General features: G+C 43.7%; 1 protein-coding gene across 5 annotated transcripts in view; it reads left to right on the forward strand.

Moving 5' to 3' along the window:
* The window catches only part of SULF1 (sulfatase 1), a 323,346-nt gene that overhangs the window by 286,093 nt on the left and 9,475 nt on the right, over positions 1-27,778 (forward strand). For 3 of the 5 annotated variants that reach the window (XM_069621159.1, XM_069621161.1, XM_069621160.1), the window contains 6 exons: positions 2,902-2,998; positions 3,081-3,175; positions 5,633-5,698; positions 9,846-10,015; positions 14,106-14,248; positions 14,353-14,476. In XM_069621159.1, coding sequence (XP_069477260.1) covers positions 2,902-2,998; positions 3,081-3,175; positions 5,633-5,698; positions 9,846-10,015; positions 14,106-14,248; positions 14,353-14,476 — 695 coding nt within the window. Of the gene's footprint in view, positions 1-2,901; positions 2,999-3,080; positions 3,176-5,632; positions 5,699-9,845; positions 10,016-14,105; positions 14,249-14,352; positions 14,477-18,347; positions 18,382-27,778 lie in introns of all 5 variants that reach the window. The other 2 variants (XM_069621162.1, XM_069621163.1) reach the window with 1 other exon arrangement.

The raw sequence follows: 27,778 nt of genomic DNA on the forward strand, positions 1-27,778 counted from the left end.
GTGGGATACCCTTATGGCACCCATGGGTGGGGGTTCAACCCTGTGCCCCTAGTGTATGTTTTTGGGCACCTGTGGGTAGCCCGCAGAGCAGGGTATGGGCTGGTGGCAGCTCCATGCTGAATTTGACAGGTGTGCGGAGTATCCTCCATTTTGGGGATACCCCGGCCCTGCCATTGGGATCATTTGATTCCTGATGGAAAACAAGATGGCCCCTGCGGCCTCTTGCTTTCTATTACCCATTACCTTGTTTTCCCAAAGTCCTGGGAAGCCCTGACTCTGTCCCTTCCCCATGACTGGCTGTTGGATGGAAGTGTCAAATATGGTGTTGTTGTGAAGGCCCGGCCAGACTATATGCATTCTGTGTTGTGGATGTCTAGTATCTGGTGGTTGACGCAATGACTGAGACAGCACTGCCCGAAACCGGTATGAATGCAGCTTGGAGTGTTGAATGGCTCGGTACTTGTCCCAATACACATAACTTGTGAGTGTCTGGAGAGAAGTGAATGGCCTGAATACCCCTTGTGCCTGATTGGCTGCCTGCCGACATGAATGCCCTTAGTCGTGATTGGATGCTTGAGTGTGACCCAGTGGAATGAATGGGAGATCAACCGTATATCTGGGGACCTCTCACTGCTAGGAATCGTGTTCAGAATCTGAAGTCCACTACGACGAGTAACTGAAGCCTGACCTTGAAGCCCCGCTGGACGAGAAGAAGTGCTGTTGCTCTCCTTCACAATCTGAAAGCTGCTGTGCCTCCAAGGACTGACCCAGAGAGGAACTGGTAAGGTGCCCTCTTCCCGAGGGACCATTGTGCACAGCTGATCGTTGCCAAAGCTCCCTGGTAGACAGACCTTCGACATGCTGCCGACCCGAGACGGGGACTGCCGCGGAATCTCAAAGAGAAGCACTCAGACTGTTGTCCGCCACTATCGACGACTGCCATCGCCGACCGGAGCCGCTGTGCTCCCGTTTGCCTAAGAACTTCATTTTGATCATCGGACGCTCTCGTCTGCATCGTCGCCCGCTTTATCCCGCTGGAGAAGGCCCGACCGTCGACGCACCGAGGAGCATCAGCCGGTGGGTTTCCCGCCACTTAAAGACCACAGAGACGCCGACGACTCGGCGCCCTTGCTGGACCACAGTTCTTCATCTCTTTGCGGTCCAGAACTATCGTCACCGAGGTGCCCCGCACGCCTCTTCCTTGCAGGACTCCAGCGCTCTGTCGTCGACGAGCACCGCTAGGAACGAAGCTGCCACTTCACTGCCGTAGTTCAACCTGTTCTCCATCGGACGTTCGACCCATGACTCCTGCCTTAAAGGGAGGTCACTCAAGAAGGGCCGTCAATTCCCCGACACCAAACGCCGAGTTCCTCAACGCCTCTCGACGATCCGTGGCTCCTGCTTTAAAAGGAGTCACTCAAGAAGGATCGGTCGATGCCTCTTCAGAGAACTCTACTCCACCAGGTACATTTGGGGGGGGGGGGGGTAAAACCTTAATAGGAGGAGATAAGACTATTGAACATTACATGGACTGGGCTTGTGCTATATATCTTTATTTACAGGTTGCCCAGGTGGGGGGATCTCCACACAGAAATGTGCCTAGTGGTAGGGGTCAGCATTCTGCCTATTGTTTCAACCATCTTACGTTCCTGCCTATCTCTATTGCTGGTTCCCTCGTTATTGGTCTGTGTGACATTTTAACCGTACAGTTGATGCACTTTAATGAGATTTGATAACATTGGTGGTACCACTTTAGAATTGTATATATTTATCATTATTGACTTCTGAGTACAAAGTGCGTTATTGTGATCGTGTACATACCTTTGAATATTAATTATATAAAGACTGTGTTTTCAGTAATACAGTGTGTGGACATTCCTTTGTGGCGGTTCGGGGACTACACTGTACTTAAGAACCAGCCTGCATCACCTCCTGAGAAGCTAGGCCTTGATTGCTTGACTACGTTGCCAATAATAGAGAATCTTGGCTGGGGTCCTCTGTGCCTCTCCTCTACCATATAGAGAGCGGAGGTACAGACACCCCCTACCGGTCTTTACACCTTCAACTCTCTCTTCCTAAATATCTTCCTTCTCGAACTCTTCACTCATCCGCCTCCAAATCCCTCAAGGTCAGTCGCTTCTTGAAGCAACGAGTTGATGGTATATCTTTCTTCTGCTGGGGTCTCCATCTGGAACAGCCTCCCTGCCTCTCTGAAACTTGAGGAGAACCATCTCTGGTTCCGCAAGCACTCCAAGACCTTCCTCTTTGCTTCCGCCTTCTCTCCTCCTCTCCCCTGCTGATCTCCTGGCTGAATCCAAAACTGCACTGGTTACCTGGCTATCCTCTGATCTCGGTCCCCTCCTAGACAGTTTTACATCTGCACTATCCCCTGGCAACCCTTGCACTTAGGGACTGTTTCTGTATCCATACAGCCCCCTACCAGCACTTGACACCTGATGTCTTCATTTACCCTTGCACTTGCCACCACCTGCACCTGCCACCAGCTGGGCTCACTTTTTATTATTGTCTTCGTTTAATTTACTGTTATCCTATGTACTGCACTGCCCCCTCTCCCTCTCCCTTTCCCCTGCACCCCGCCCCACCCCTGCACTTGTGCGATCTCAATGTCACCTGGCCTTATAAGATCGTTGTCTCTGTCTTCCCTCTGTTCCGCCTCCCTTTCCTCGTCGCGCCTTGAAACTCGTGTTTATAGGCACGTTATAAATGCCATTATCATATCACCATATATCATATGAATAGTGGCCAATTAGTAACTGGAAATGTACTGCTATAGCTCTAGTTACATTGCCTTTGTATTACACTTCTGACAGACCTAGTTCAGTGTTGCAGTGCGCTTTTGGTACTTGATGTGATGTTCGCAATTCTCAACCTTTTTTTTAGGTGCTATATCCTTACAAATGACACCGTGCATTGCGAGCGGGAACTTTACCAGTCATCCAGAGCCTGGAAGGACCATAAAGCATACATTGATAAAGAGGTTAGCTAAATATATGTTAATCTAACCTATGCCAGTGATTCTAGAGCACCTAAACTGACTTTTACCACCAACTTGAACGCAGATTGAAGCACTTCAGGACAAAATAAAGAACTTGAGAGAAGTAAGAGGACATCTCAAAAGGAGAAAACCCGATGAATGTGACTGCAGCAAATCAGGGTATGTGCTTCATCTTAACTTATCAACTTGTTCAAACAACGTGGAAAGTATCTGATGTAGGCTAATGGGGCTCCAATTGTGCCGTTTGACGAGGTGTAATTTGGTACCCAAAGTAAATGTATTATTTAAGTCTTCATGTTATGCTGTAAACATGTTTGAAGAACATGGTTCCTTTCCTACCTATTGCTTAAATGTTTGTTGTGGTTTCATGGATAACGTTATCCCTACATGTAAATGCATCCTGGAGCCTTCGCCATGTGTCATTGGTTGTGCCAGTCCCCCTCCAGATTTGAATGCATGCCATTGCTAAGACTGCTGCTGGGCTAGAATTGTGTGTGCAGTTTGTTACACCTATACTGGTAAAACTATGTGCATAGTTTCCCAATAAATAAATTCTCTGCATGCATGGTGCTGAAAATTCCAGCTACTGCAGCAACCTATTCCATTTCCGAGCAGGAGTAACATTTAAAACGGCAAAATGTGACTACTTGTGCCCTCGGGAGGGCTTAAGGTTTTTGTTGTAAATGCTTTGGTTGTAAAAATACCTCAGCCTGAGTTAATGATTTAGTTTCAGTTGCCAGCTCAGATGAGTCATCAATAAGTTATGTGGCTACACGCTAGGGTGCCTGTTAGACAAACATGCTAGTGGTAAATTACTATGCTGAGATTATTACTGTCAATAGGCAGTTGCACTGTAGGTATTTAACTATGAACTGTTAAAAGTGATACCACTTGTGAGAATTGCCAGGGGTGGTTAAAATACTACAGGCAAACACATATCGGCTCATTCCAAGTTTGGTGGTAATTCATCAGTAAAACTGCTGAATTGTCACCAAATAGCGTTACTGCTACTTGGTCCCATGGAGTTACCACGTCAGTACAAGTGGTGGTAATTCCCCCATTTGTGGAGTTCATAGGACTCAGTGGGGATTTGTGGCAGGTTTACCACTGGTGAAATTACTGCATAGTAAATCCACAGATTTTTGGAGGCAAGGAGAAAGATTTATCTCCAATGTTTTGCTGGAGGTGAATCTTCCCTCCTACGGCCAAACACTTAGGGCCTCATTACACGGGAGGCGGTGAACCATGGCGCTGTTAGCGCCATGGTTCATGCCGGTAAAATACCGGCACCGCCTTGGTGGAAAGGGGAATTACCGCCCCATTCCAAGGTTGGCGGGGCGGTAATTCCCCCTTCCACCATTGCCCTTCCCCCGTTCCCATTTTTGCCCCATAGGGCATAATGGGAAAGGGGAAGGTGCTAATTACGGCACTGTAATTAGCTCCCTGGGTCCCTTTTGCGGGTTGGTTTTTAACCCCTGCAAAGAGCAGGCATTAAATTCCCCAACCCGCAAAGGGACCTCGTAGTAAGGCGGTAAGGATTTACCGGTACCGGTATTTTACCGGTAAACCCTTACCGCCTACCGTGTAATGAGGCCCTTAGTATGGCATTGCAGTAACGTGTAATGGGCATTGCAGGTTTTATATTAAGATTGGTGATTATCCAGTCACCACCTCCTGCATAGTTTCTCTCCTAGTCTTTCTTCTGCCCGTACATGCCATGTTCCCTTGGTGCTAGCCATATCGCTTTTGCTGCAATGGGGCCCTACCCTGTTGACACAATAACCTTTTAAGGTTGTGGCCACCTTTCAGTAAACGACATGCATCCTATCATTCCTAATTCTTTGTTACTTTGGGAATGTAAAATAGTGGTACTAACCTACTCCTTTGTTGGGTACCTATTCCCTGTATTGCAGGGTATGATCACTGTAGAGATTTATGCAGGGGTACATTTCTTTTAAATTCGGGATCTCTGCATCAATCACCCTATATGATAAATCCCTATGCCCTGCTCCGTTCCTTTTTATCTCAATGCACCAAATTAAACCTTTGGATAGGATTGTTTTTTAATATATACATGTCTATTGCATTCCAAGAAGTTATTTTATAGTTGTTATAGAGCTTTTTCCACAGCCCTCTGGTGGGGATGTAAAGCCATCTATCTTAAAGTAAAGACCAGGGGCCTCATTACGAGTTTGGCGGTATTCCAGCAGTAAAACCTGGGATATACTGCAAAACTCAATTACTGTTAATGCCCCTTTGTCCCATGGAGTTACCACAGCATTACACGTGGTGGTAATTCCCAATTGTTGCAGTCCACAGGACCCCATGGGGATGTTTGGTGGAATTGCTGCCGGAGGAATTACTGTGCAGTAAATCTGCTGACTTGTGTTGGGAAAGGCAAGGAAACCCAATGGACTAAAATCTAAGTGTGATCAATTAGAAATTGAAGTTAAATTATAAAAAATATTAACTACAGAAAATACATTTAACGATCGGACTTAAGGTTCTGCAATAAGACATGTTTCTGTTTCTTGTGATTGAAGTCACATTATTTAAAATATCAACTACAGAACATGACAAAGTTCTGCAGTTTGTAATGTATTTTGTTTCTTGCAGTTATTACAAGAAAGTGAAAGGTGTGAAAACAAAGCAAAAATCAAGGAACCACATGCACCCATTCAAGTGAGTGTTGTTTTTTAGTGCTGTGCTTTCCATTTATTTTGTTTCTGTAGCTCACAATCGGCATGAATCCCATACCCTTGCACCGCTGCACGACTTGTTCCAACATCATCCCACTCTTCCACAACCCTCCCAAATAATCAAATTGATAAAAACTCTGATAGGTGTTTGGGGCCAATATTTTGGACTGACAAAATGTTTGACCTTGTGTATCCAACAAGAGCCATTGCAAGACATAGAACCCCTTTTTTCCTAACCTGGCTGAAACTTCCCTGTTAACAATTACTATTGGTGTTCCACTTCATTTACTTGCTGAACTCTGACAACACAGGCTCCACATAGCTTCTTTTACATCAAAAAATGATGCTGTACCTGCGTTTTGTCTGTCACAGAAATGTGGTTCACTTTCTGTTAGGTAAGATTATCATAATTATGATAAACCTTCCTGACCTGTGTGAAACCCAGAGCCTTTTGCTTGGACCCGGTGATTATTTATTTGTCCTTGTCCCTAGGTGAGGGGGAATCTTGTTCCCCTCTGAGCTAGTCTTTTGCTCTCTTCTTTTTTTTATCAGTGACCTTTTTTATGTCTCCTCTTCTGTGAGTTTTTGTAGCCAGTACTATGCAGGCTATTTAGTTTTGCGTAAAAAAAATATCCGTTTTATTATTTTGGTACTAGCCAATCTTGTATACATCTCTTTTCAGGGAACACATTTCTAAACAGTTCATTTATACACATTCATTCAGAAAAGGCCTTGTACATAATATTTTATACAATAAAAACAACACATCATTTTTCTTAGACCCAGAATCAGGACACTGGTGAATTAGTGTCTTATTTCCAGTTAATTTCCTTAGTTGTGTAAGGTCTGCTAGGCCTAGCAACCTGTAACTTCTGAACAGGACTGCAGAGCGGCACAAACTATCCCCACTACCAATCCAGGGATGTGCACCGGATCCCCACGACTAGTATAACTTGTGGCTGCAGACTTCCTTCCCAAGATTGGTGAGGCATTGTGCTTCCATTTTTGGACTCCGCCCAATAGTAGGGATTCCTACCCGCAAAAAGATGTGACAGGCCACCACTGAATAAGACACATTACACACATGTTTGTGTACTTGAGAATGATGTTATCATCATGATGAAGGCCACTTACCTAATACACCACAGTTGGTGACGAGACGGCCGAAACACACTGTGTCGACCTTCCTACACAGCAACCACCAGCACTGCTTTAACTAGGACAGGCCCTATACTACTAAAGAAATTAACTGGAAATAAGACACTGTAATGCAACAGTGTCCTGATTTTGTGTCTAAGACAAATGATGTGTTTTTATTGTGTAAAATATTATGTTGAAGGACTTTTCTGTCTGGCCAAATGAATGTGTATAAATGAACTGTTTAGAAATGTGTTCCCCGAAAAGAGAGATGTATACAAGATTGGCTAGTACCGAAATAATATACCAGCTATTTTACGAAAAAATAAATAGTCTGCATAGTACTGGCTACAAACAAACTCACAGAAGAGGGGAGTGTGACTAAATATAGCCTTGATGATTTTCTGTTTATCTACACAATCCCTGGATGCTCAAAGCTTATCAGGAACCCTAATATTTAATGATACTTTTTTATGTCTCTACATAGTGTGCGATTGGAGTGATAGTTTCCTACAACATTTGGGCTGATTGTAATGTACTATGGCAGTAAAAAGCATTTCAAAGCAGTGGTAATGGTTGCCTTTGGGGTTCTGTTTTTAATTTCTCTCTAATGTACTTGGGTGAACTACTGTTCCTAAGGAGTTAAGCGGGATTGCCTTCCCCATTACATTTTATATAGTGAGCCAGCACACCCCACCTTCTGTGGAGTGCTAGGGAGATACGCGGTATCCCCTTTCCCACTTAGCTGGTAAGATTTTGGTTAAAATTACAAGTTAACTTGAATGGCTGGTGGCAGTGAAAATACCTTTGTAACTTTTAGACATTATTACTTGCAGGCTGTCAAATCAGCTGTGGTAATGCACAGGAGGGTCACCATTCTGTCTCAGCCGCTTTTCCTTCACCATCCTCTTTGTTTTGGTTCCAGTAGTCTCTTCAGCTTCCAGGTTCAGACTTTTATGCACGAACCCAGCCAATCAAACAGCCTTGCAACATTGAAACTTGGGAGGGATAGCAATTGTTTCAGGATAGCCAGCCTTCCATTTTGAGCTGGAATCTCGCACTCAGGCTGGAAGACAAAGGTTTGCAGAGTTCTGGACTCCTTCCTCGCTTCCTGCCTTCACAGACACTCTGGAGCCTGGGCAACAGTCCACGGTACTCCCCCCGAAGATAAAATAAATTACACAAAGAAATTTCCCACCCTGGATGTCAGGAGAAGGAACAAGAAAGGACAAGGAACACTAAAAGGTGGAAAAACAAGACCGGGCCATTTCAGTAAAATGATCACCCATGGGTGCCTTAACCGGGGTTGTGCACACAGCCCGCTGTAAAGGTGCAACAAATTAATAAAAGGTATCACTGCCACCAGCCATTAAAGGTAAGCTTGTCCCTGTAACTGAATTGTTAGTTTTAGTGTGTAAGGAGATGCAATGTATCTCCCAGCACGCCACATAAGGTGTGGTATGCTGGTCTCGCCAAATAAAATGAAAGAGGGATCCAAAGATCCTTTCTACCCTTGGGAACTGTAGTTCTCTCAAGGTTAACCAGAGACAGTTAAAAGGGGGCCACTTGGGCAACCCAGCAACAGGCACTTATTGACAAAAATGTGTCAAAGAGGATAACCTTTAAAAGGCACTATGGAGAGTCTTAAAAATTACACCCCTAAAAAGAGTAAAAGATTCTGTGAGTGTGGGAAAAGGTTCCCACTCAGAGGTATAAGGAAAAATGATCCTTCAGTAAAATCCAAAAGATCTGAAGTTGATACAGGTCAGGAAGATTTATCATTACTATGAAAATCTTACCTAACATACCCCTTACAGAGAGGGTGAGGTAAACTGTCCCCTTTTCAGAAGACTGAACACTACATCTTTCAAACCACAAGAAGTGGGACAGGTACTGTCCTCCTGGATACTATTACACACAGTGATCTGGGCACTTGATAACTGGGAGGGTCATGGGGTAGAGAAGCGAGCTGGGCAATGTTGAGAAAGTGACTAGACACCATATCCTTTTGATTTTGTTGTGTAAACAAAGAAATTGCTATGTACCACATCCCTGTAACTGGGCACCTGTGGGAGAAGCATCTAGGAACTATAATCTTGTGTCTGTGCTTTGATGTATCTAAGAAAAAAGTGGTGGCACACTATATCCCCGGGAGTGTTAAGAGTAGTGATCCTGAGGGAGAATAGTGTCCCGGCTACAATGAAAATCTTGACACTCCCTAGTTTGACCAAAACCTACACCCCTAATCTATATAAGTATTTTTTTTCCAATCTTTTCTTGACTTTATTAAGGTCAATTAAACACCATGCCTTGTTACCTGTTTTGTCCATTCCTTGTGTTACCTGTTTTGTGAACTCGCTGCAAATAGTGGTCTCACAATTACCAGTCTTGCATGTTGACCATAGGCCCTCAGAACAGGGTGTGTTTAATTTTGTGGTCGATACAAATTGGCAAAAGCACTGTATGATGCTTCTTGAGTAGAAAGTCTATCCACAGCCTATATATTCTCTGTTTAGATGTTAACTACGGTAAGAAGACCAGTGCGGGTTAACATCTGCCATGTCAACATCAGTCCTGTCATGCTCCAAATGTGTATATGCTCATATGTGCATCTTAAAATAAAATTGCCTTTTTTGCCTTTAGGACCTGTATATATGTCATACTTTATGGAGCGTGAAGGGTTCTGTGCCTTCCAATTCTCAGTAATGTCCCGGCAGCTTTTTGCTTTTTTATAATGCTTGACTGCAAGAGCCCCTTGGTGCAGAGGTGCATCACCAAAATGTTTAATCAGTACTTATAACATTGCATGTTTACTCTGAGGGCAGTAGTGGTGGTAAGGCTGCCTGGGATGTGCATTGATATATATATTTTTTTCAATCAATTCAAACATTAAAAATGTCCGATCTGGTTAACAAGATTTAAAATTAAATTGTTGTATTTTCAACCTGCTTATATTGGATAACGCACCTTATTTTTTATACTTACATTTACAGGGAAACACAAGACGTGGACAGCAAACTTAAGTTATTCAAAGAAAGCAGAAGGAAAAAGAAAGAACGAAAAGAGAAGAAGCGTCAGAAAAAGGGGGATGAATGCAGCCTTCCTGGACTGACCTGCTTCACTCATGACAACAACCACTGGCAAACAGCACCGTTCTGGAATTGTAAGTATCTGTGTTTATTATGTGTTCAACTTGCATGGGTGGTACACAACGTTGACGTCTGCGGCATGATCCTGGCATGTTCATATTTAAGATGTAGACCGTCACATACAAAAACAAATTGTGTCTAAGTCTGTTGTACGCACACACAAGTTGAGCAGACCCATTCTTTACATGGCCAGAGACACTATTGTGGATATGATGCCCTGCACAATGAGGTCAGTTAGTGTGTTCTAGGAGTAAATGCTACAGATCAAAATGGGGCCCGATTCACAACTCGATGAACTTTCAACTGTGGCATTCGTGATGTTCATATAACACGCCCTGTGTTGGAAGCCAGATGCACAGGAAAGCCCAATGCTGCCTGCTGTCTTTTCTGACAACTGGCTCTATTTCTGAACCCAAATAGAAATGCTCAGGCTTGTCAAACTCTTTTGTTCACTTTTTACATTTTAATCTTTGAGACCGAGGTGGAAAATGGAAAATATCTTTTGAAGTGGGCGGCCTTTTGAGGCCTGACATTGCAAATGTACAAACTGACCCGACGTGAATAGGGGGCTGACCTCAACTTCTCACTCGTTGGGGATTATTCCATAATCCCCTAATACTGAGGTATGAATGCAAGGGCTGACTTTGGATCCTTTGCCCCAGGAACTTTCATGCAAATTCTGGGACTGAATCCAAGACTTGCTTGCAGGGAAATGTGTGCACTTGATGCAAGTTGCACTTCAGATGCTCTGCCCAGGGACATTGTACATTGGCACCAGAGTATGTGGAGCAAAACCCATGTTTCTGTGAAGCAACTGTATTTATAAACTGCAGCTTCCTTCCACTTCTACAGGGTAGGAATATTGCAGCGCATTTGACCTTTGTACACCACCTCCTCCCTTTCAAAGCATCCACCAGAGGGTGCACCTTTTTAAAGGCAGGCACATTATGAATGATTACACCCAGCATTTACATGAAATGCAAACCCTTCTTGCATCATTACCAAATATGTTTTCCTTATTGGATATATAAACTTAACAATGGGTCATACATCTCCTTACTCTCCCCACTCCCAGAGTAATCGCAAATTGATTTGAAGTGAGCTATGGCAGCCTCATACTTTGACCAGGTTGAACTGTTCCAACAGTAGACCCATGAAGCCAAGTTTTAGCTGTGAACCCTTTGATTCTGCAAACTCCTCCCCCTGCCCCCACGACTGTCCTGCTGAACATTTCCATTATTCAAGAACAGCCTAAAGATTATCCTTTTCAAGAAGACCACCTGCTTATATTCACACTGGCACCTCTCAGCCCCATTCAATTGAACTTGGCCCGTCATCCTCGGGACCTTCCACTATGTGCCTCCTTGAGACATGGCATCCAAGACTCCAGCTAGGTGGGCATTTGACGGCCACTACCGCTGGACTAGCTAGAGATCCTAGCAGAGTGAAGCATTGACAAGTATCCAGGTGACGAATTAAATTTTTGGATTTAGGTTATTTAGCAACCTTTTCATTAAACGAGCAAGCTACTACCCCAGACTATAGCCATTAAACGTAGGGTTTGTTTTCCAGTTTTGGAGTGTGTGAGCGGGTTCATATAGATCACAGGTTCGAATCCCAGTGGGTTCACCCAGCGTCTCGTCGATCTGTGGTCCATACATTCAGAATCATTGTGAATTAAATCGCTTACCAGTGTCTAGCGGCAGTACATCTCTTAGTAGCTATTAACTCATGTAAGCCATTCTTGACCACCTCCCAGCATATAAAAATGTTGGTTAATGTGGTCCATAGCTACAGGTACATACACATTCGAACCTCTGAAGCAGCCCGGGAAATCTTGGAGCACGTTTCTCGGCATTCAAGAAACGGGGGTGCAATTTCCTAGAAAACTTTCTTTCAACACTCCAACCTAATTGAACACACCAAAGTGAAAGCCAAGTCATGGAATACTGCTAAAACTGACCCAGACCAGCCAAGTTTACAATTAAAAAAGTAGGTTGTCTTTATAACGGTACACATTTTAAGCATTACAAATCAAAACCACATTAATTTACTAATATGTTTTGTGTACCTTACTATCAAAGAAATATATTTTACTTTATTACCACAACTCCAAAAACGTTATTGCTTTTACAATTCACCATGTGCGAACAGCCTTATAGATCTTGGGGAGGGGTTATTATCAATTTGGGATAATGACACATTCCACAGTCAGTTGTCCTTGACTTCACCTCTGGCCAGAACCTGTGGTTCGGTTATTATCCAGCGATGGTGCCCACCTGGATATATAAGGCTATATTACTAATTATGTTTTATGGGATGGTAAATCCTGCTCTTCTGAATTAAGGTTTGAACTAGGTGGTGGGTGCAAGAATCTGCTTTGCTCTTATCTGCTTTGGTTTATTTTGCAGAGTTTACATGTTGGTGTAACATCCGCATTAGATTCTTAACTGCAAATGTACTTACATAGTCAAGATGCAGTGCCTCCCCTGCTTAGAGGGTTCTACGGGGCATATATACATACCTCAAGGCACTTCAATATGATGGGATTGGCTGGCTCTTTTTAATTAAATAAATAATGGATGCAGAACATATTGTGTCTGGAGCATGGAAACCTCATACTGTGCATGCTCCTTGAGCTATCCTCTGCTTTTGACAAGGTCAACCATGCAAACCTGCTCAATCGTCTCTGGGACAACCTTGGTATTACTGATCAAGCCATGGCCTGGTCAAACTCTTTTCTCACTGACCGACCCTCTCAGATCCAACTGGGGCGTTTCCTCTCTTCTATCCCTCTCTCTGGTGTTCCCCAGGGGACTAACCTATCTCCCTGGCCCTTCAACCACTACCTGGCACCTGTCGCCCAGAGCAACGGTAGTTTCAGCTCCGATTTTGAATGTTATGCGGATGACACTCAGCTCTCTTTCTGGCTCCCCTCAGCCAGCTCTGCTTCTTCTCTCATACCAGACTGGCCGCAATTCAAGAATGGTGTGCCGCCAATGATCTCTTCCTTAATGCCAGTAAGACTGAGATCCTCCTCATTGGGACAACCACTCCCTCATTTCCTCTCTCTCTCTGGCTGCCCACTCTGGGCCCTCTTCCTGCCCTTTCCTGTGAGGCTAAGAACCTTAGTGTCATCTTCGACTCCTCCCTCTCCCTGTCTCATCACATCTCTGGCGTCTGTAAGAAGTCAATGTATCAACTGCACCTCCTCAGAGCTATTCTTCCTTTTCTCATTTTCCCTCAGAAGCTCACTGTCTCCAGAGCTCTGGTCCTCTCTAGGCTGGACTATTGCAACAGCCTCTTTCTAAATCTTTCTGCCTCTACTTTTCGATCTTTACAACTTTTCCAGAACAGGGCAACAAGACTTGTCCATGGCCTCAAGCCCAGGGATTGTATCCCTCCAGCTCTGAAATCTCTTCACTGGCTCCACTTTGCTGCAAGGATCAACTTCAAGTTCCTCTGCATTGTGCACAAGGCTTTCTGGGGCCTGGGACCGCACTACTCCAACTTTCTCTTCCAAAACATCTTCCGTCTCGAGCAATCCGCTCATCCACCTCCCAACTCTCTGAAGGTCAGGAGTTTGGAGCAGATCTATCTCCTGGGCTGGAACATCCTCCTGCCTCAAACTTGAGCAGAACCACCTCCTGTTCCAGAAGCAACTCAAGACCTTCCTTTTCGCTTCCGCGTTCTTTCTTCCTCTCCCCTGCTGATGCACCCGACTGCTCCGTGCACTGGTCACCCTCTGAACTCTGGCCCAGGCTCCTGCATGTCCAGTTGCTCTCGCACTGTCTCCGGGCTCCCCAGCACTTAAGGGTCTGTATCTGTAACCCTACAGTCCCTTCTCTCTGCACTTATGAGCCACCCATTGGCTGCACTTGTGAGTTACTGCACTTTCCCCTTCCCTGGCACTTCTCCCCTTCCCTCTTCCCCACACTTGCATGACCTGAATGACACAAGGCCTAGTAAGATTGTTAATTTGTCCTCCCTTGTTTCCCCCTCCTTGTCTTGTGACACCTAGAAACAATTGGGTACGGGCGTGTTATAAATGCCATATCATCATATAATATATCAGATCATGTATTTATCACTTGTATTTTGTAGTGGGATCATTCTGTGCTTGCACAAGTTCCAACAACAATACCTACTGGTGTTTGCGGACCCTGAACGAGACTCACAATATCCTTTTCTGCGAGTTTGCCACTGGATTCCTGGAGTACTTTGACATGAACACGGATCCCTATCAGGTATGGCGCTTCAGCATTCTAGCGGTCCCTTTAACCCATAGGAATATCGCGTGAGGAACTGTCTGCCAGTAGCTAACGCTTCCTCTCCTCGTTTCCTTGATCAGATGACTAACGCAGTACACACCGTGGATCGAGGCATTTTGAATGAACTGCACGTGCAGCTGATGGAACTAAGAAGTTGTCAAGGGCACAAGCAGTGCACTCTGCGACCGAGAGGCCTTGAAACAGGTAAGGACGCAGCTAAGTGTACTCTTTGCTCACTGGCAGTCGAGTCACACTGTAAACAGATGAATAGTTTCTCTCCGACTCCCTCTTGCCAAGAGCATGGCAGCCTATGTATGGTCATATTGGCAGCACATGCAAGGTGGGAATGGCAGGATAGGTATGACTAGCATGACAGCACATGCAAGGTGAAAATGGCAGCACATGCAAGGTAAGAATGGCAGGATATGTATGACTAGCATATCGGCACATGCAAGGTGAGATTGGCAGCATATGTATGGTGAACATGGCATCATATGTAACGTGATCAGCGGAGTCTGAGTTGAAAACCTAGTGGAGCAACACTTTGTGGCCTTATTATATGGACCACTGTTGCTCGAAGTCACTGCTTGCCCAGATTCTGTTCTGGGTACGTCTGCAAACACTGGGAGTATAAGCCTCTGGTAAATATGGCTTAGCGTTAATCGGTTCTTTAATTAATCTTCTGTAAAATTCGGAAGGCATGCTTTTCTGCAACTATTCACCCCCTTCAATTGCTGTGCCAAAGTCTGTGCGCTACACTACTTGAAGATGGCACAGTTCGAACATACATTTTTTTCTTTCTGTCTGGGGTGTTACCCCTAGAGCGGTTGAAGGTTTGGCTCCCAAGGCAGACAAGAGCCTGCTGTATCTCCCCTGGCCGCCAGCGTCTCTGGTAAATGGTAGGCCTACATCAGCGCAGCACATTATCCAACCTCACGTTATCAAGTTCAGTGGGCACGACTACACTATTGCCTATTCAGGTTTTTGACAATGGAGAAAGAGTGTATAATGTCATAATTTCAGATCTATAATCCCCACCCTCCCCATAGGAATGCCCCAAATCTCACACTGACCATTTCCCGTCTGAATGCACTTTCTCCCTCTAATCTGCCCTCCCCTCCAAGTCAAATCGTAAGCCACCAACTGCCACTGCCACGTCGGCCATGCACTCTTCCAGTATCACAGTAACACACCCACTGTGAGCCCTCACCTTCATTGTCTTTGCCTCGTCCACAATAGGGCCCTTGAGGTTTGACCCTCCCAGTTTCATAACATATTTCTTAATTTATGAGTCGGGCACATATTTAACACCAAAGCCCTCAAAATCCCAGCATGTGAAGCTGAATGCGTCATTGTATGTGTCCATACTAACACACAAGAATGCACAAATGGAGCACTCTAAGAAAAGACCCCAAACCTTCTGACCGGGATCTAAACAAACGCAGGCACTGATGAATGGGTGTTGCTGTTTGAGGCATGTCCCCAGGCGCTGTTTGTGTGTGTGTGTGTATATATATATATATATATATATATATATATATATATATATATATACAAATGTGCATTAGGTGTGAAATTGTGTGTTTAAGATTAGTTATCTATAACGACACAGATGTAGTTATGATAAAAATGCTTCGGTCTATGTTGGCGATAAACCTAAATCCCTGGGGACTCGCGCGAGGCCATCTTGGAGGCAACTCCCGGATGTTCTCTTGCAGCATGGTTAGTGAAATAATCTCTCAAGCAGACTATTGGTGCTTTATTTTGTTTTTTGATATTGGCCATGCTTATTGGAGTACGCCGAACTCTACTTCGCAAACACGGTGCCTCGGTGCATTCCATATTTCTTTTAAGGGCTGAATGAAACCATACATGCAGTGCGAATGCGCAACCCACATAGGCCGTAACCAAGTACAGTGCTTCAAATGAGATTTAACTACTACCTTTGCCGCAGGGTTCATAGTTCACAAGCTAAGGTTTGATTATATGAAATCGGTGCCCCTGCTGATTGAAGGTGAATTTAGGGCATACCCCTCACCCATTTGACAGTTGTGGCACTCGGCGCACATGATAGTTGTGTTAAAGGAGTTTTAATTCACTGTGGTTTCCTTTAGCAAAGAGTTTCTGGTTGTTTATGAAGACTTTGCTTCATACGAGCTACCTTTTTTAAATTTTGGAATCAGACTTTATTTGGTGAATATTATCTCCTGGTTATATGCAACTAAAATGAATTGAAGATCCAGTAAAATGAGTATAATTATAAGTGTGGAATACTGAGGGGAAAAAAAAATGTAATTCAGTGTTGTTGCCAACAGCCGGGAAATTCAGGCATTTAAAAAAGTTATTAATGATTTGAAGCCTTTCGGGTCATTCGGGGGAATTATTAGGGAACACTGCTTCCCCTCTCATAGCAGGAGGAGGCATGGGAGGGATTAGCTAATGTGGAGCCGGAGGCTTAAAATTGCAGTTCATAACGTCTGCTCATTCTAAACTCCCAGAAATACTGCTTCAACAGGAACACAGCTCAAGAACCTCCCCACCCCAAATGCAGAGGTGTTGCTAGGTCTGGAAAAGATCCGGGGATACGCTATGTCGGGACTCGGGGATGGGTAGACTTTTGGTTATAGCCTTTGAGCTTCTATCCGGGGCTACAACCAAAAGACCCGGTGCTATAGCCCCATGAGCCCCCCTTAGCAATGCCTCTGCCAAACTGGGTTTGTCTTTACCTTCCCAACATGAATCCCCTGCCTTCTACCCTCTGTGTGCCCTCTCTTCGTATCATTCCAGCTGGCTGTACCCTTAACATTCTCTGCTTCTACTTGCACCGCAGTACTGCTGTCTATTACCGAATCCCCTTGTTGCACAATGCTCCATTGTTTCACAACTGTTTGCACTACCCAAAACACAACATGAGAAATGATCCACGATAAACTAGACTTCAGTTTTACGCACCTGAGGACAGAAATCAGCATCCCTAGCCAACTACTCCAGTCAACCGCACCTGCTCCATAACTGCCACCAGGTATCGTACTAGATTAGAGTTGTGTGAATGTTAGCACTTGCCGCACTTGTACTAAGCTGTGGACAATGGCATGGGCCTAGACCGGATGGAGTTGTGAATGATGACACCTGAAGAGAACACAAAAGTTTTAGCACCTCGCTTCCAGAAAGCAATGCCAATTAACAAATCCACTAACAATTTCACCCCTCTGCATACACCTCTCAAACTCTAACCAAACACAGCCTACAACACAACAATCCACACAAACTTCACTACACTGCAACAACAAAACAAACCACACATAGACTAGCCCAACAGCACACAACAACTACCGACCAGAAACACCCCAAACCCAGCCAACTGAGTTACCGGGCTGAGGCTGCCAACAGCACATCACTGCTCTCTTGCACTTTTCCAGCTTATTCCCACTAACCCAAACCCTCCCTTCCCTTTATCAGAGCCGCCATAGCACCAGGGGGCTACTCGGTGGTGTATTTCTGATTGCACACCTGTTTCTCATTTAGACTTTTGAAATCGATTTCAATTGCTCCTTTTGCGGACCCGGAGGGAGAAGATTACAGAAACCCTTCTCGATTTCTTTTTCATCTTGGCAGATGTTACAATTACCTTTGTTGTTGCAGTTTTTTCCTCGTCTAACTTTATGCTCTTGCTTCTTCTGCTATCTTCTCTTGGACTTTTTTGAGTTGCTTTGGTAATTTATGTGCAATATACTTTGGATAATAGAATACTTGTTTGTTTTGTGGGTTATTCCCCCATAGTCAGGACATCTTCTGTGAAACTACGGAAGGGATTCTGGACCAAGTGTACACATAATTGAGTGCATTTCCTTTTAACCATGTGTATTTTCAAGGGATCTTGGCCCTCACTGGGCACAAAGTGCATTTCTTTATAGGCATGTAAATTTACAATGATTTACATAGTCCCCTATTTATCCATAATGGATTCCATTTCCTTGAAGGCTTGTGGCAGCAATGCATGGAGAAAACATACATTGTAAAAAGGTTGGAAATTCTGAAAATTAACAAACATTACTCTTGTATTTTCATGTATCAGGAAGTAAAGATGGAGGCACCTATGATCTGCACAGGTATCCAAACTTTTTTTATTCTCCTCAGCAGCTTCTTTGCAAATAATTGCATGACCCAGATCATTTCAACTAATGCGTTCATCCTACACGCCAGATCTTTTGGTGCATGCCATCGCTAACAGCATTCCACGTGTAATGGTCATTGGTTTCATATCTGACATTTTGCATTTAATTCTGCTCCTCTGCACAGCAAATTGACATCATCAGAGCAGTTCCCTTTTTTTCTAAAAATTCTGTTTTCCGCGTTTGTTCTGATATGCATTATGTCGGTCCACAAAGACAATTATTATGGCATATGAAGCATTGTTTTTGTAGATTTCTGAATATTTTGCAGGTCGCTTAGTGGAAATAGACCAAGCAAAAAAAGCACCCTTTTGATGTGAGCCGCTCTAGCTACATCAGCTCAGGATTGTTTAATTCAATAGATTTGATTAACCTTTTGGCTATACTAAAATGTACCTTTTTCTCGAGGATTTTGGGAGATGTTTTGAAAAATGCATACATATAAAACTAGATGGAAAACAACTTTTTGCTATCCTCTAGATCATGCAGCATTTCTACTTGCTTCCGAACAATTGTATTACAAATGCAGAAACCGTATTCAAATTGCTGTGCACTTTCAATATAGTCTTTCTCACTCTATGGCCATCCTACAGGAAAAAACTGCTTCTTTAAAGTGACGATAATGAAGATGTTTTCTAAATTCATGTTTTCGCAACTAGTCATTGTCCCATATTAGTGTAGTGAGAGTGGCCAGCAGCCAAATGGCGTTGAAGCGTGCATCTCAGCTGTTGCTTTCAGAGCTAGACTGCCTGGTGGTGTTTTTTATTTGAACATCGCAGAACGCATTCTGGAGCTTGGTTACTTCATCTGATAGTTGGATACGCAAAGCCAAAATTAAATATCGATCCACTCTGGGACAAAATCATAAGGGATATAACACCAAAATATGGCATTAAAAAGTCAACGGATTTTGAGAAGAGCATTACATGTGTATTGAGGTCTGCTTCAAAATCAAAGTATGGTTCACCAGATCTGGACCTCCATTACACCTGTTGGTCTTTGGCTAACTCGTTAAATATGTTATGATTTGTGTTTGCTGCTGAGATCATTTACCAGAACCTAACAATCCTATTTGCTTGATATTACACCATAGACTGCCCTGGCCCATCAGCAGCATGTTTATGCTTAATTCTGATGCTGCAAGAATGTATGCAAGGCTGTAGGGGGAGGTTTCCTAAAGCCCACCTGTGATAAAACTTCATGAAACTATCCCTTGGTATACAGGCCCCAAATTCTAGTTTAGGTCTGTACTACACAGAGGTTTGGCAGAATGGCAGAGCAGCCAGGCTTATTTTAGGAGGGGGATGTGAGCTGTAGGTAAGTACAATGAACTCAATAAACACTTGGGCCCAAAGAAACTAGTACACACTTGTATTTTATATACACAAGGATAAGGTTATTCAGGTAAGTAAGTACTATTTCAAATAAACACAATAGGAAAACAATGTAGGTATTTCCGGTGAGTAAACCAATTGTTCAACAATAGTTATGAATTTATGTATTTATACCATTAAAAAGTGGTCTAAGCTCCCAGCTCATGGTTGCTGACCTGTTAACTTTGGGGGTTGCATTTATTAGTTGGTCTCAAGTTTTTCTGGCGTTTGAATGCAAACATCAGTGGGGGTTCCTTTGGTAAATTGAGTTGCACTAGGGGCCAGAATTTACGGATGAACATTTTGACTGAAAATGTATCCACGCTGTAGGTCAGCACACAGACCAACTTGTCTTGTTTGGCGTTTGGTCTAGTTTAGAACAGAGTCTGTCTTGGGGTAAATCTGGCTCTTTTGAGTGAGTGAGTGGGTGTCCTGCTTTCTGGGGTAGACATGCACACGAAGCCTGGCTGCTTGCTGTTCAGCGTTTTGGTCATAATCTGTCAAGAGAGGGCAGTTACGATGAAAAATTGCCCGTATGGTAAACTCTCTTTCCGACAGTGTGGCTGGAAACATGTGAAGTGCAACAGGGTGTTCCTGCCAGTAGTTTTATTTTTTATCGAGAGAGCAGATGAGTTTGTCCTGGTGGTGTTTAATTGTGAGATCAAGAAAGTATTTCTTGATGACTAGCTGTCATAGTAAAGTCAATATTGGCATGTGAGAGGAACTCATTAAGGAGCACCGGCGACCCATTCCAAATGAGAAATTGGCTATATAGCGGCGCCACATATTGATGTGTTGTCTAAATGGGTTGGTATCAGTCAAAATAAGGTTGGCTTCAAGAGCCGTCATGAATATAATAGCTACTCTAGGGGCAAATGCTGCTCCCATCGCCGTTCCCCCAGATTTCTTGAAAGAATTGCTCTTAGTATTTGAAGAAACTTCTGTGAAGGGCCAGAGACAGGAGGACTAGAATCCATTCTGCAGGAGCTTTAAAAGATTTAGAAACCTGCAGAAGTGATTCCCGAATACTTTGAATGGCTTCATCCTGGGGGATGCTAGAATATAGGGCCCTAATGTCCATAGTGAGCAGTATATTAGTAGTGTGGTCACAGGCCTTCCCTTCGAATAGTGCAATGACAGAGGTACTATCCCTGAGGTAAGTACTTGTTTGTTGGTTAATAGGTTGAAGAAATGTATCAATAAATTGGCAGATGGGTACTAGAACTGTGCCACATCCTGCGACAATCGGTAGCCCAGGTGGATTCAGAGCATATTGGTGGATTTTGGGGATAGCATAAAAAGATGGGGTAGAGCCTTGGCTGCTGTTCAGGAAAGTGAATTCCTTTTCTGTCAGCTAGTTGCGTTGCAATGCAGAGTCGGTGATCAGTGATCTCCTGAATTTTGCTTTTAAGTTCAGCAGTGGGACCTTTATGGGAGTTTAAAGTAGCTGCCGAGTTCATTCAGTAGTTCCATAACTATGAGGGGATTTTCTGAGCTCCTGACTACTATGCCGCCCCTATGTCTGCAGATTTAATGATCACCTGTTTGTTGTTAGCTTGTGAACTTGCAAAGACAGGTTGTCCACATTTAATGGGAGACTACTTTACTTCTTAGCTATATACCTTGACAGGGCGGCTACTTACCACCACGTATGGGGTACTGTAAAACCTCACACATGCATGTGTTACCGTCATATACCAAGCAGAACCTATGTGCCAGAGTAATACGATGTAATGGCATGGCAGTTGAGTCCTCATGTGTCTTGTACAGCCCAACATTCCAGTACAAATGCATTGTATTATTATCATTTTCTTAGTCTTTGGGAAGTTGGCCAACATCTGTGAGAACTGTTTTTAAAAAAAAAACAATGTTTAAAGTAATTACATGACATTATGTTCTATGCTACTGGTTCAAAGTGCTTTATTCTGTGGCAGTCTTTTTCAATTATTCCATGTCTGACAACCTCTAAACCTCCCTACAAATGTTCATCTTTTCATTAATGTTACTTGCCCGCATGTAACCCTTCAAAAGTCGCTACTAAAATCCCTTCGGCATAACTGCCGAAAAACACTATTCGATGCTTAATCTAACTCATACGTTAACAATATTACTTGCTCACACTGCTTTTAAGAAGACCAAATTATTTTCATGACTTGGATTTCCCCCTCTATCTTTACAGTAAAGGTGTTCACGTTTGGGGGTCGGGGGTCTTTGTATTTGTGGCTGTGACCAGTGATCAATGTGACTTCTGGGTAAACATCAAACCCGACATTTTGGCTGCCTAGAATATGTTTGTGAGTAACCTTGTTTAGATTTGCCAGGAGTGTTACACTGGGTTTACTTCCAAAGTAAAGCAGACATCAAAAAGTGCATTCCTGTCGCACTATTCCCCAGCGTACTTGTGGAGGTACCAAAGGTGGTCCTTGAGTCGATGAAGTCCAGAATTTCTTTTTTTCAGTTTGAGTTCTAATTGCAGCATTACATGGTGTCAATGTCAGTGCTGCAACAAATATTCGATGCAGCTGTGCGAGAGATGCTGGAGAATGACAATGGCCGAATCACAAGTGAGCTTGAGGGGGATTTTAACTCCATCCCTGCTCTCGTGCTAGGTGCAGGTTCTATAAAGCTGATCCACATTCGTGATCACACTCCTGGCACCGACAGCACATATGGAGATGACTTCCTTTTAAACTCTCCCCTCCATGTATGACAAACGTTCCCTGGCATGCACACAAAGTGCCTCGGTACAGGTTTGGGCATGTGGTGAAAAATAAAAGAATACCCTCGATTGTCCACGTTAGTGGCAGAATGTGAAGGAATGATCATGGGTGACCACTCATGATATTCGTGCAAATCCCATTACAGACTCCAGGAATGGAGAAAAGCTCTGCCACTAATCCACTCATTATCTGGAAACAAATCCACCAAACTGAGTTGTGGCAATGGTAACTTTTTGCAGAAACTATCATCATTCTCCAAATGAGGTCAAAGTTCACAATCCCTATCTATCGTGGGACCACGCCATGAAACTGGGCCAAGATGCCACCCTATTGCGTCCAACGATGTAACAAGAGTGGGCAAAATTCCCAAAATGGCAGAGAACAGCACTAAACCAGCTAGTCTACAGCAGACACAGAAGGCAAACAAAATACACTTGCATGCTAAATCCCATAAGAAGGGGATAACACCACAATTAAGACAGTCCACCTTGGCAACAAAGCATATGGCATGCCACAACATGGTGCAAAACAAGAGCGTGTCACACCAAAACATGGTACTGCATAGGTCAATGTCAAAACACACAGCACCAAAATGCACTGTAGCAAAAAGGGCAGCTTTGAAAATCAGCACGAAGGCAAAATATCGAAACAAACGCTTAGACAACACCCTGGAGCCGAGCATCAAGAGCCTCTTGACACTCACACTATCTAGGGTCCGAGCCATCCAGTCCTATGCTACGTGAGCCTTAGGACATGTCCTTCGGTATTCAAATCCAAAATAAAAAATGTGAATACAGATCCCATATTCTACATACAATCCCACAAAGCACTTTCAGAATCCTACAATAGGAAGGTATAGGAACAATATTCCCTCATGAGGAAGAGGGGGGATGTGGAGAGTAACTACCACACTACAGAGCAAAAAATACAGTAATTGCAGAAGCAGGCTTTTGCCAACGTTGTTGCTAATGTCACTATTACTAATTTCAATATCGCAATGAGCGCAAGAGACCAGAGGAAAAACAGAAGACAGGATACATCTCATGAAGGTTAGCTCCCCTCAAATATGTGGATTGCCTTTCTTCTGAAGTTATTCAGGAAGATTAAACTGCAGAATAGGAGGACATAAATGAATACCTTTAGGTCAAGATGACCCTCCATAGTATCATATTGATTCTACATATGATAACACAATGCCCATATCTAATTCCCCCACAGAGGCCCATTGTTGCTACATGACATGCCTTAAAAGAACCCTACGTGGTTTGGCATCAAAATACAAGAGACATTGGAGAAATCGAGGCCAATTGCCCACTGCATTCCATTAATGGACTTGGTAAAATGACAGGTTTGGCAGACTCTGGATGCATCCACAACTATCGGATTCTTTAATGCGAGAATTGGGGATGAATCTAGACCATCACTGTCAGATCCACTGATTATTTGAGGCCAATTCTGGCTGTATTTCCTTGCAATTGCCACTGCATGTAAACACTGTGGCACACCTGCATCCACTGCATGTGGAGTAAAAGGGTCACTGCAGCAAGCAGCCTATACAATTCACATTGGCAACACCACTGTGCTGGTGAACAGATAGGACTGTGCATGGTCTTTGGGAAAGCCTCCCATTTCGCTCAAAGTGGTTAAAGCTATGACACCAATCATCGGTGGATAAAGAAATGTCAGCTTGCAGAAAAGAGTAGCTTGGACACAGGTGAAACTACAGGATGCCAAGTAGCTACTGCAGCAGTCCTAAACATGGAGTCTTGATTGCGCTTTAATAGTTATTGCCCTGATAGTCTAGTTACACTTTACTGGTTATTACCCTGGTACCCAGACTATGGTAATCAATAAACTATTGAATAGACAGTGATTATTTGGGAAACCAGAACATTTGTCATTAAAATACTCAACTCGCAAGGCTCTTTCAGGTCACACTTTCAAGCGTTGAGGCTCTGCTAGCACCAGAAGAGGCTATTTGCATCACTCATTCCCAGTCAGACCTTCAGCCTTACCAGTGTGTTCAATCCACCGAGGGTGGTTGAAGCCAAAGACAACAGGGTTTCACCCAGACATTTTTCAATATCGACATTATCGTACACCGAGACTAGCAATGTCCATACCTGTAGAGGCCTCACCAGAGGCAGGATGGCCCGCTAAACAATTGATATGGATATGGAATAGAACTGTTTTGTCTACCTTACAACGACCTGCCAAGAAATGTGCACAGAAAACTGGACCACCTCCTGCTACAACAGGAATATGTCCAATCACTCAGAGAAAAGGAGGCTATCAAGGAGGATCCTCGCTATTGACGAAAAACAGGGGAATATAATTGAGCCTTTTTTTCTCATGCCCAGAAAAGACCAGGTAAAGAGAGCAGTGCTGAACCTTTAGCCAGCAAACACATTCACCAGACCTCAAAGGTTCAGCAATGAGAACCTCTGGCATTGCCATCCTTCTGCACTACGGAGAATTCATGCCAACGATTGATGTCAAACATGCATATTTACAAATTTCAATGTTCCAGACACACAGGAGATCTGTAGGTGATTTTCAAGTCATAGGAGGGATGTAGACAGCGAGGGAAGCCAATTGCAAGGGATCAATAAAAGGGAGGGGTGAGCGAAGAACAGTTATGTGGGGGTGGTGACGATTATGGCAGCAATGGACTGACATGCAACCAGGGGAGGAGCAGATCACCCAGCCTCAGCTTAGATGGGGTTAAGGAACTAGGTGTTCAGGAGGAGCCATTCCATTTGGAATGATACCTGCACCATGCATATTCACAAAAGTACTGTTGATTAATGGCAGCGCATCTGCACAGACACAGTATCCCTGTCTACACTTATTACTATGGGTGGGATTAGTAGCTACTGGCCTTTTTTGACCGTCTGACTGTTGTGGGTGTTGGCACAACGCATTCCCTGCTGTGTACTTGTGAGTGTTGTATAATGTGAATGGGTGTGTCTATTCTCCTCCTTAGGTATGAGATCTGGGTTTTGGGTGGCCCCTGTTCCTTGCTATCTATGTGAAATAGGTCAGTTGGAGCTAGGGTGTGGTACAGGGCCAGGATGCTATTGATGAATCGTCCAAGTGCTTGTGTCTTGGTCAGCTTAAGTATTCAGTCTTTGGTGTCCTCTCATGGTTATCTCTCTTTATGCGGTTTGGCATGTCGTGGAGTGACTTCATTAGATTCTGTTTGTAGTCGATCGCTTGGTGTGAACTTTGATCGATATCTTCATTGATCATTGTTTTTGCTGTATGTGTCTCTGTGTGTGGTCTTCTAGTTGCACAGTGAAGAGCCAGGATTTGAGCAGTTTCCTGAAAAGTAGGTGGTTTCTTGTGTTCCGTATATTCTTTGGTAAGTCATTCCAGGTTTTCAGTTCCTGGCGAGAGAAAGAGGGTCCCCCGAGTTTTCTTTTGTTGTAGGGTCTCGGTTCCAAGCAGATGTTACTTGATCTGACCGGTCTTGTTGGCTGATGTAAGCGTAGATTGTCTCTCCGAAATTCTGCGCCTTGGTTGTGTATTGCTCTGTGTCTGATGCACATTGATTTGAATTTTATTTGTTGGTTTATAGGTAGAGTTGACCTATTTCTGAAGATAGTAAACATGTATCAGCCCTAAAATCTGGCACAGTAAGAAATGTTGAGAAGCTAGTGGGAATGAAGGCATTAGTAGTGACCAAATCCCACATGTAAGGCTGGACATGAGACGTTTCAGGAATGGTTCAGCACTTAATGGTCAGAAGTAACAGGGTGCTTGGTAGATCTAGTATTAGCAACACAGAAGGTTGTGACAGAACCCAGCGAAATATGTGAAGGGAATGGCCACTTCTAAGCCTTCCATTTAAGTGACCCATCTCAATCAACTCCTTTATGGTAGGTTGACGAGCACACCTCCAAACATGTAAAACAAGGGAAATGGATGATTCAGGAGGCACAGTTGCATATCAATATGTTAGATCTCATGGAGGTTTGTAATGCACTGCACAGCTTCCAACAGTAATGAAGGAGTAGAGTGGTCTCATAAAGGCAGACAACACATCAGCCATGTTTTATTTAACGAATGTGTGGTCACTAACTCCTAGACACTGTCCCAGGTTGTCCAACACATGTGGCACTGGTGCATAAAGCAAGGAATATTGCTTCAGGCACTGCAAGTCCTAGGGATACTCCATTGGCTATCGGACCATCTCTGCTGTGGTGTCTAACAAGAACATATAATGTACTCCAACAGGTTTTCAGAAGATTAGGTACTCCCAACAGACTTGTATACTATAAGTATACGTGCAAAATGCTACAGCTTTTAATCTAGGTGCTCATAAACCAAGGTCACTGTGCAATGTGCTGTTTATGACATGGCCTGGGATGTTGGCTCGTACTTTTCCACTGAAACCTCAAATGCAAAGGGTAGTTCGGAAACTACTTCAATAGAGCATGATGCTAATACTAACAACTTTAACGTGGGCAGGACACATTTGGTCTATCCATCTACTATGTATGGTGGTGATGTCTCAATCAAGCTCTGCCCACTTCATAATATTTAACACAGCAGATAACCCACCCAAATCCTCAGGCCATGTATTTGGCAGTCTTGCTATAAAAGTCCTAGAATTTGAAGCTTCATTCAAAATGTTTGGGCATTCTCAAAGAAGCACAGGAGCAAAATACACACACCTGCTACTTCAAAAAGTGGAAGAGATTTGTCATCTGGTGTTGCAAGCACTCAATAAAGATTAACTGTCAGATGTAGTTATCGAGCTGTCTACTTGTTAGATTCAGGGATAGTGTACAATTCCCTAAAGACTCATCTAGCAGGATTAACGGCATACACTACCTCGAGCATAAGGTTTCATGGTGGAATTGTCTAGTACTCCAAGTCTTTGAGGGAGTACAGAGAATATACTGGCCAGTGGCTAATTCGGTGCACTGTTGGGATCTAAACACTTACACAGGTCAATGGTATTGCCATTGGAACGTATCCACAAATACTCAATCAAATCCCTCACGTACTATAGATTTTTGCTAGCCATGACTTCATTAAGAGAGGCCAGCAAGCTCCAGGCTCTAACATTAAATGTGCCCTTCATAGCAGTCCACCAGGACATGGTAGTGTTTCCAGTGCACCCACAATGTTCACCAAAATTAATTTTGTATGTGAACCAATCTAACATGTTGGCTGCTTTTTTCCATTCCCCACAAATGAGGGCTGAAAAACCTTGCATACACTCTGTTTGTA

Source organism: Ambystoma mexicanum, chromosome 5q (genome assembly GCF_040938575.1).
Source record: "Ambystoma mexicanum isolate Mex_15411 chromosome 5q, UKY_AmexF1_1, whole genome shotgun sequence".
Taxonomy (NCBI): domain Eukaryota; kingdom Metazoa; phylum Chordata; class Amphibia; order Caudata; family Ambystomatidae; genus Ambystoma; species Ambystoma mexicanum.